The 9,911-nt window shown below is 52.5% G+C and overlaps 1 protein-coding gene across 1 annotated transcript in view; it reads right to left on the bottom strand.

The window, feature by feature from the left end:
- TTLL4 (tubulin tyrosine ligase-like family, member 4) overlaps positions 1-9,680 on the bottom strand; it is an 18,423-nt gene extending 8,743 nt beyond the window's left edge. Inside the window, exons 1-10 of the mRNA XM_010082537.1 lie at positions 8,386-9,680; positions 7,713-7,822; positions 7,207-7,270; positions 5,702-5,826; positions 5,191-5,301; positions 4,134-4,210; positions 3,051-3,245; positions 2,885-2,967; positions 1,657-1,785; positions 1,173-1,295 (exon numbers count right to left, since the gene is read on the bottom strand). Coding sequence (XP_010080839.1) covers positions 1,173-1,295; positions 1,657-1,785; positions 2,885-2,967; positions 3,051-3,245; positions 4,134-4,210; positions 5,191-5,301; positions 5,702-5,826; positions 7,207-7,270; positions 7,713-7,822; positions 8,386-9,680 — 2,312 coding nt within the window. The remainder of the gene's footprint in view (positions 1-1,172; positions 1,296-1,656; positions 1,786-2,884; positions 2,968-3,050; positions 3,246-4,133; positions 4,211-5,190; positions 5,302-5,701; positions 5,827-7,206; positions 7,271-7,712; positions 7,823-8,385) is intronic.
- Between the last annotated feature and the right edge of the window lie 231 nt (positions 9,681-9,911).

Here is a 9,911-nt window from a genome sequence, read left to right as displayed (position 1 = left end):
GAATCCAGCAAGACCCCTGGAAATCTTTTTGGCTAGAGCTGTTTCACTGAGGCTTCGGGGGAGGAGAAAATTTTTTGAAAAATGTGGAGAACAAGATGGTACGGGGGAGTGTCTCTGCTTTTATAGGAGTTTCCCACACCACACCGAGCGCTGCAAGCTACCCTGACGCTGAGCCAACGATGCTCAGATGTTGCTTAAGTGAGACCATGTGGCTAATGGCCAGGAATCCAAAGGTCACGCTTCCTGCATACGAGACGGAGTGGATTACAGACACTCTCCTCTTCAACGTGGGAGCAGCCAGCTTTGACTTGCACGGTGGTACTGAAAACCCACACAATCCCACCCCCATGGGATTTCAACTGCTGGGGGACAGCAGACCCTTCTCAAGGTCCCAGTGGAGGAACAGACCACTGCACAGCAGGTCCAGGTCTGAGAAAGCAATCCTACCACAGCAAACCACCTTCTGCAGTTCCGTTTGAAGTGAAGTGGCCCTGTCCAGGCCCACGAATTGAGAACTCTACCCTGCACTATTTTTAAAAGAGTTCAAACACTGCTGTGGAATCAGAGACAAGTGCCTGGGGCTTTGGATCAGTCCACCCATGGGACAGCAAGGAACAACAATTCCTGCAAGACTACAGCCCTCTTCCCCAAATGCATAGAAATGGCATTGCTGCTCCTATTCACACCAAGTAGCACATAAATTATCTGTTTTGCACCAGGACTGTCCCTTTCTCTGCCTCCACGGGGAAGACAAGAGTGAGATGGGCAGAAGCTCCAATCTAGCCAATTTAAGCACCACAATTACCCATTCAAGTTCCAAAAGCAAAAAAATCAGATTCTGCTTTAACCACATCCCATCACCCCCGCAATAGGGCAGGTGGATGAATGAGCACAGATGGGAGCAGCATTGGAAGCAGGGAAACGGCACAGACACAGGCAGGATGAACAGCAACCACAGCCCAAGCAGGAGCGGACAGGATGAGTCAGAAGCCAGAGAGATAGGTTCCGTTGACACTAACCCGTGCCAAAAATCACTCTGCTCCTGCAGTTTACCCAAGCAGTAGCAGATGATACAGGAAGCACCTTCAAGTTTTGGACAGGAATACTGAAAAAAGTCTGACTTAACAGGGAATAGAAAGAGCTGCCCTGTGCCCTGAAAGCAGCACACCTACCATTTGTGTCCCTGACAAGCAGTCTCATCCGAGTTGGACTTGTACTCCATGTTCTTCTTGTTCACACTGTAGTTCGTCAAGTGCATGAACTTGTTGCTGAGGCTCTTCATTGAGGAGGAGTACCTGGAGGAGACAATAGAGCCACAGGCAGTCTGAGCTTGAACTGGTTATCCTAAGGCCCACAGGGCAAAAAGAATCTCTGTTCTCATCTCAGACCACTCTGGGCCATGTGCTAGCCCTGCCACCTCCCTTTCCCAAGCTGCCTGGAGCCCTCTGTCCCCACAGGCCCAGAGCTGACACAACAAAGCATGAGGCACAGAGCAGGTTGCCTTGGGGCAGCGGGATGCAATCCCACCCTCACGGCAGGTCCTTACAAAAAGGGATGAGTGATGACTCCCTCCTGCCCCAGCCAAAGTGGTTACCACAGCCACACATGCCTCAGGGCTAAGGCAGCCCCCCAGCACCCCTCTCCCACACAACCTACTTGCAGCTAGCAAAGCGAACCAATCCATCCTTGAACAGGTAGACCCTGAGGGGATCATAGCAAGTGACATAAACGTAGATCCTCAGGTCAAACTTCTTCCCACCAATGAGGTAGGGTTTGTGCAGATATCTGCAGAGGGAAGCAGGCACCAGAGGAGTATTATTATTTCCATGTGCAGGAACATCTCTAGCCCCCACCTCAGAAGCCTTGGCAAAACCAGGAATCAATGCAGAAGCCCTTTTGCACAGCATTTCCAAGTTAAGTGCATCAGAGTCAAAACAAGAGATAAAAAACCTTTCCCATGCATAGGGAGATCCTGCAGCACACGAGCAGTATTCTCTTCTGCTCAGTTCCATTTTGAAGAGATTTTCCCTGGCTCTAAGGCACAGTAGCTTTTCCACACCCACAAGACCAATCACAATATTCAGGAACATCTAAGTATGCAGTGGGCCACAGATGGTCTGGTTCAGTGAGCAGAAACAGCTGGAAATTTTCATCCAAATAATTTGATTATTCATCCCATAAGTTCATGATTTTCCACAGGAAAGCTTAGCATTTTACATGGGAAGTGGACAACGAAAAACAGACAAGCCAACACAGCGGTTCCCTGTCTGACAAACACCAGAGAGTTTTCCTGCCCTCACAAGAACCCTCCCAGAAAGCAGTCTCAAACCAAGATGACCTATATTCCATTTTTCTGCAGAAGGGGAAGAAGACTCTGAAAATCCTGTTCTTTCCAGAAAACCCTTTGACCAACATCCACACACACAGAGGCTCTTATTGCCCCATTCTAACTTGGATAAGAAAAAGTCTGACAATTGCCACCTCTTTCCTGGGACTTCTCTTCCCACTGTGCTTGTGGGCACTGGATAAGTTTTGTTTGCTTCCAAAGATGCCAAATCTCAGAGTACAAAGCAATGGGAGCCAGATCAGAGCAGAGATTAAGCTGGATCACCTGCCAGACAGAAGCTCCAGAAAGCCCATGGAGCCAGTTTGTACCTGAGACCTCAAAAACCTACACATAGGCAGCAGCACTCCAGTAAGCTCAGCTGCAGCTGATGGAGCCAGACTTCCAGCAGCAGCATTACACCCAGGCAGCTGAGAAGTTTCCAGACGCAAATCAGGTGCTTCTGCTCTGCCACACAGTGGCAGATGCCCAGACCTGGACAAAGAGACTGGACACTAGGAGGTCCCAGGCTGTGTGTCAACCTTGTTTTCCTTCACCCACCTCTGTACCAGCAGCGGCCTCCTTTTGGGGAGCTGGCTCCATTTGTGGATGACCTGGATACCAATGCCTCTTGCTGATGCTGGCTGCAAAACACAAACAATAACAGATCAGATCTTCTCCCTGCAGCTACCATGGGAGAGAGGATTGAGCTCTGCTTTGTGCTTACTGGTTTCACAATCCATTTCTGGCGGCTAGCTCCTTCCTCCCACGCTTTCCTGAGTAACTTGATGTCCTGGGGCAGGATGAAGGACTGGGGGAAGAAGTTAAACTCCTTCTTCCCACAGCGAGCCTGCATCTTCAACAGGTTGCGCCATAGACGGTCCTTTCTCCCAATTTGAAATGAACCAGGGAAGTGGTTTAGCTGGAAAGGAACCCAGATGCTGTGAGGTCTCCCTGCTTCCCCAGCTCCCTGCCCACCCCTTGCTGCTCCCTGGCCACAGAATACATCCTTTCTGAACACAGTGCACAGTAATGCTCCTTGCTCCCCTTCCAGGACTGCACCAAGACAAGACTCACCCGCTCCTGAAGCTTTGCAGGGACAAACACCTGCACAGTGACCCACACCGGCTACAAAGCCAGTAGCTGCCACCTCATCACTTCTGATGTCTGAGCAGCTGCAGGGCACTAACTCTCAGCCTTTGAGCTCCCTGTCAGTATCCTCCACCCCAGTGGATTCCCACTTGTTTCTAAACTATATGCCAGAGTCCTGTCGTGCAGCACAATCTCTGGGGACAGGATCAGGGCTGAAGTCTGCTAGCTTCCAACCCTGGATGCTGCCTCAAGGCCAAGCAGTTTAGTGCATCATGGCTCTCTAGAATATACACATATGTGTGACAGATATCAAAACTCTGGTCCCTTGCACATTCCCCAAGCTTTCAGCCACTCCTGACCCCGATCTCAATCAGGTGCATTTTCTTCTGGATGCACTGACAGGGACAGCACTAGCCCTATCGCTCAGTTCTGCCAGAGGAAGGACCGCTTTAAGCAACAATGACTGAATTTAGACAAGCTCACAAGTGAACATGGCTTGGCTACAGCCTCAGTCTGTACGAGAGCCACCCTCACAGTGGGGATGCTCACCCAGCTGTGCCTGTCTCTTGGGCTCATCTTGCCAGCTGCCATGCTCTGGAAGGGACACTGCAGGGACAGTCTGCACAGCAAACACCTGGCCCTGAAGAGAGGGGCACCCAAACTGCTCCCAACACACTCTCCAGGCACATCGTGGAGATCAGCCCAAAACATCCCCTACCTTCTGGTGCTCCCTGATGGCTCTGAAGCCGGAGGATTTCATGTGGTGGCCCCAGCAGCCCAGCCAGTCGTTGCTTTCTAAAGGTAAACAGAAAGGTCCATGACCAAGTACCCTGTCACCCACAGCGCCCTCTCAACCCACCAGCACCTCATATCCTGGGGCTAGCAGAAGTGAGGCAGGGATGCTGCACAGCAATAGAACAAAGCACTCATAGCTGTCGAACCAAGGGCTGTGGGTGGGATCCAGTTAACCAAGGGGCTCATATCCTTGCAAACTGGATTGTTGCAGGGACGTGGGCAGACACATGGTCAAAGGAATGGCTTTAATCCCCCAACACCCTGACTTCCCTGCTTTACAGCAGGTGAATTTAGCAGTTGGCTAAACAGTGCTGCACTGCAGAGGGACACATAGGATTGCAAGACTTCCTAGGTCTTGCTGTGCCCTGCTTGTCCCATTATAGCCCCAAAATAGTCTGTGCAGAGGCCCCCTGATGTGCGCAGGAGCCCTGTAAGTACCACTGGGAGATCACACTCCAGGGTATGGATCACAGCTGCAAATGTTCAGTGCTTCTCCAGCCCCAGGCCTCTCCTACACATCTCTTCAGCTACATGATCCCAACCCCAAAAACTCTCTGGCTCTGGTCAGAGAGGATGGCTTCCTCCTCAGTACATGGGGACAAAGGACAGCGGTTCTGGGCTTGGCACCAGATGAGTGCCAGCCTCCTAGGAGTGGCAGCACCATCTAGAGGCACAGCTCAAACAAGCCAGAGCACAGCTCTGCTGCCCCACATGCTGCCCTAGCTCCTGACAACCCAGGAGTAAGTCCTTGCAGTCCATGCCAGGACAAGCCAAGAGGGAGATCAGGCCCTGCCAGGACCCTCAGAGCTCAGATATTGCAGGTTGGACATGCAGAAAAAGAAACCAAGCATCCCACAGTGCTGAACCTGTATCGCTCCTGCTCTGCTCTTCACAGGCAGTCTGCATTCTCTAGCCCACGGGCTGGAGGCGAGGGAGGACAGGGCATGCATGTCACATGCTGCCAGCCTCCCACAACTTACTTTTGCTGACTCTGAAGTGGGATCTGGCAACAGTTTGCTTCACTATGTTCGGTGTGACTGTGCACATTTTCCATCGCAGCAGCTTCCTCTGCTCCCAAGGCAGCTTTTGCACTAGGAAGGCAAAAAGATAAGGACACAAGGAAAACAAACACAATACCACCATTTTCTACAGCTGCAACCAGGAAAATTCTTGTGTTTAGCTGCACAGGCACCAGGCCTTCAGAGGAGAGTCTGTAGCCCCCTTTGCAGAACTAGCATGGAGCAGAAGACCCCATGGCTGAGGGAGATCCAGGACAATGGAACATTTGGTGGCAGCCTGACTCATGCCCCAGGCTGCAGGAGCAGCCATCATTTTACTCCAGCCCTTTGGAGCTACAGCAGTGCTAGGTCTCATCATGGGAATGATGAAGGGGAGCCAGTGCCAGTCAGATCCTGGCTGTGTGCTGGCACCGCTGCTTGCTAATAATGGGCTGGCTGCTCTCACTTTGCATGGCAACAGATCCCAGCTCACCTGTCTCATCTCGAGTACCGAAGTAGATAGTTGGAGGCACATTTGGGAATAAACTGCAGACAAGAGCTGGTTTGAGCGCTTTCTCCTGAGCCTCAGCGGGCTGGGCCAGGCACTCAGTGCAATTCCTAGGAGAGATAAGTTGTAGGCAGGTGACTAAAGGTGAAAAGTAGCAGAGGGAGGAAAGGGGAAGCCGGAAGGAGCCTTGATACTGATATTGGGAATTTGCATCATTGCAGTGCGGTGCAAGCAATGGGCACTAAGGTCGGTAACCCGCTCTGCAGCAATGAGGGGGCGAGCTTGCAATGAATGCACAGGGCAAGTGGCGTAAACCCCATGGGTTTTGTGTTTTGCCAGAGCAAGGGGTGGAGTCTGTTAGATGACAAACCCTAAACTAGTCCACAGGAACAAGGGGTGGAGGTTGTAATGCACACAGGATTCAGCTGTTGTAACCCTCTTGGTTTTGGTGTGTTGCAGGGAAGAGGGCTGGAGTTTAACCGAGTGTATATACACCTTCTTACCACAGCAATCCTTAACACCTGGGAGGAAGGATAGAATTTATAACATATTTATTAAGGTTGTGATGATGCTAAAAGCAGAGTTTATAATGAACATATATTCAACTATATGTCACTGCAGCCAGTGGAAGAAGCCACACCAGAGCAACCCACTACAGAACAAAGAGCACCAAAAGAAAAGGAACCACAACACATCGACCCCAGGAGCTGCTTCCCCCCATCTGCCCCCAGCCACGTCCTGCCAGAAACAGCTGCTGGTCCAATTTATGTCACCTCTACAGGACTTTCACAACCACACATGCACACCCAGAGCCCTGCAGCACCCTGAGGTTCAACACTGGCTTGCAGGAAGCCTTCCTCATCTCGCAAGTGAGTTATGGCGTGATGCAAAGCAGCAAGGTGTTGGGCAGACAGCAAAGCCCAAGGCAGCCCTGGTGCAAGGGGCAGCACAGCTACCAGGACCAGCTCCCACTGATGGATGGGCAAGAAAAAGCCCCAGAAAGGTCTGCCAGGAGTCACAGAGGCAGGGCTCGGATGACAACAGGCTGACCAATCCTGCCCAGAGAAACCTCATTCCAAAAGCTAAAGAAAAACCCATGCTCTGGGACTTGTTTCTAGAATGCAATACTGAGACACAAGACCCCAAGGAGTTTTTGCAACCCCTGGCCCAGGATGCCTCCACTCTGCTTCATCTGCAAGAGCACAATTTAATCCTGTAAACCTAACCCAGCAACTGGCAGTGGCAGTGAAATTAAGACCCCTGTTTTGCTGAGGTGGATACACCCTCAGCACTTTGCAGGCTGCTGTCTGTACAAGGGAAGTAGCTTTGGTCTGCAGGGTAGCAAGGAAGCTCATTTTGGTTGGGAAGCCTGTTGCTACCTTCACTCCACTCCCCCACATGCTACAGCTCTCCTCTGCCATCAGGGAGGGTAAAGATGGACAACTTTGGACAAAGATGCCAAGTTCAGTGCACTATCTACAGCTACTAACCTGGATACAAGAGCCACAGAGCCACTGGATGACATGCCAGCGACAGAAGAAGCATCCGAGTCACCTGCAGGAGGGGACAGACTCAAGTTTTGTATCTGCAGTGAGTGAATGCACAAAGAGTTAAGAAGGGAAGAGAGAAAACAAAAATGTCAGGGGACAGACCCTTCCCAAGTTCCCTGAATCCTTGGATCCTGGATTTTGCCCACTAATTGGTGGCATAAAAGGCCAGGCAGGGGGTGGAGCTGACAGCCCTGCACAGGAAGAAGATGGGTAAGTTTTGGAGCAGGACAGTGGTGAACCCTAGATCTCTCCCCAGAGGAACCCATGCAGTTCATCCTTGCTGCTAAATTGCATTTGGGTTCAGCACAATCGCTAGGTCATCCTGAAATTACAGCATAAATGTAAAACAGAAGGGCAGCTGTGCTCAACCCCAGCTCCCCAGACGGCCCCCACACTCCCCACCTCTAGGCACGGAGCACAGCCCTCCCCAGGGACACAGCACTCACTGTCCTCATCTTCTTCCTCATTGCAGCTCTCGTCCAGGCCATCAGGAAGTTCTTCCTCTGCTTCGTTCTGGGGATGGCTCAGCTCCAGTGGCAACTGCTCAGCAGTGACTCTGGGACAAAGGACATCACATCAAAAGGAGTGGCACATGCTTTCTGGGGCCAAAAAGCCCAGAAGCCCACGATGCAGTGTGAGATAACGTGGGCGGGGAGCAACAGCACTGCCCTCCTTGGTGCTTACATACAAGCACTCATCCCAAGCCAGCACGATGGAGAGGCCCCAGGGCACCCTGTCTCTGCCCAGGAAAGCTTTGCTAGAGCTGGCTTGACGAACACCCAAAATACACGCAGGGCCTGCCACAGCAAGCAGGGCTCCATGACTGTGTGGGGAGCAAGCTAGAAATGTCAGGCAGCAATTCCACACTGTGGCTGAAGGAGAAGGTAGAAGGGCTCAAAGCCACCCCAAGTGCCTGCATCACGCTGGGAGTGGCAGGAAGGCTCTCCCCACACCAGGATGCTGCAGATGGGTTTTGCTCAGGGACACAGCCCATGGGTATTCTCATGGCCACTCCCATAGTGCCCACAGTGCATCCTCTCCCAACACACACAGACACAATGGCCAGCCCAGACCAGACCAGCCCACCACAGCCTCCCTCCTTTTCCCATCTCTATTTACTCAAGCTTTCCCGGGAGCACAGCCTGGGTCCGTTTCTCCTCTTTCTCCAGTTGGATGGCAGACATCTGAGTTGCCACTTCAGAGACAGCAGTGAGGTGTGGAGGCTCTGCTCTCGTCACCCCGTCCCCACCGCACAGGCTCGAGATGTTCACAAGCTGGTAGTCAGCACTGCAGTCAGGAAAGTCAGCTCGTGAGGCCAGGAGATGGACGCTGATACGCTTAGTGCAGACAACGGCACCATTGGTGCCTGTAAGGCTCGAGTTACCGTTAAGGCAATGGCTACCCAGCTCCAAGTTCAGAGGAGCAATGGTTTCTTCTGGGGTGAGCTGCGCTACAATGTGCTGTCCCCACTTGCTGTTCCAGTTGGACAGGCTGCCCACATTTGTAAGGCCAGAGCTTTCGACGTCACATCCAAAGCCATTGTGTGTGGCAGCTAGCTGCTGCACAGCCTCTGTGAGGCTGACCTCTGTCTCCTTCTCTTTTAAGCTGCGTGCTCTCCTCTCAGCGTCCTCCCGTGAGCACCAGTCCTTCCTGAGGATCACACCACTGGGCACAAGGGTCAGGGAGGGGACCGCAGTTTGCTCCAACACAAGGTTGCTGCTTTTCACTGCTCCTTTGACCAAGCTGCCAGTGGAGCTGTCTCCATCATTCCCAGCGCGGGGCCACAAGGTAGAAGAGAAGCTGTGGATGTTTTTCACCTTCTTAATCTCTTGTTTCTGCAGCAAAGGCACTTTAGCATTGCTAGGCCGTGGGAGGGAGCTGTTATTGAGCACTGGTCTATAGGAGCTGGAAGGCTGATGACTTGAGCTGACGGCACAGCCTTTGGCCCCAGTCCCAGAGTGCTCCTCTGCCACGACAGGCAGCAGGCAGGGCTCCATCAGTGAGGAAGACATCACCCTTCCCGTGGCAGAGCTGGTGTCTGGGGGGCTTCGGAAAGGAAACCCATAGGGCTTGTGTCCAAGGCAGGAGCGTCGATAGAGCAGAGTGCTCCCGCCCAGGTCCAGGCAGGGCTGGGCCAAGGGCAGGCTCGGGAGGGTGTCTTCACTGGGGTGTACGTGGTGTAGCAATGGTGGGCACAGAAAGCGGGATTGCTGCAGAGGGATCCCTGAGGGCAGCAGGCTGCAATCCTGGAAAACATTCACATACTTCTTCTCTAAATTCCAGATGGGTTTTGCCTGCTGCTGAGCAGCTTGGAGTGGCCGAGTTCTCCCTGTTGGAAGGGTGCCTGACCCCAGCCTGATGCTCTTCTCCTGTTTGGGGCACAGATCACCGCATTCTGGTCCTGCAGAGGCCATGTAGAGCCATAGCGCACAAAACATGAGCGAGTCAGTCACCTACAGCAGCATCCTTCCTGGCCTGAAACAAGACAACAGCATGAGAGGCGCTGTCATCCCAGCAGGGCAAAGCACCCAGCCCAGTGCGCCAGGAGGGAAGCAGGGCGAGCTTTCCCTGCGGGATGAAAAATCATGACTCCCCAAGGGTCTCCTGGGACCAAGTTAAAGGAAGAGCTAGTATCTCACATGAAA

This window comes from Pterocles gutturalis, unplaced genomic scaffold (genome assembly GCF_000699245.1).
Source record: "Pterocles gutturalis isolate BGI_N339 unplaced genomic scaffold, ASM69924v1 scaffold40784, whole genome shotgun sequence".
NCBI lineage: Eukaryota > Metazoa > Chordata > Aves > Pterocliformes > Pteroclidae > Pterocles > Pterocles gutturalis.
This window is presented reverse-complemented; position numbering and strand designations above follow the sequence as displayed.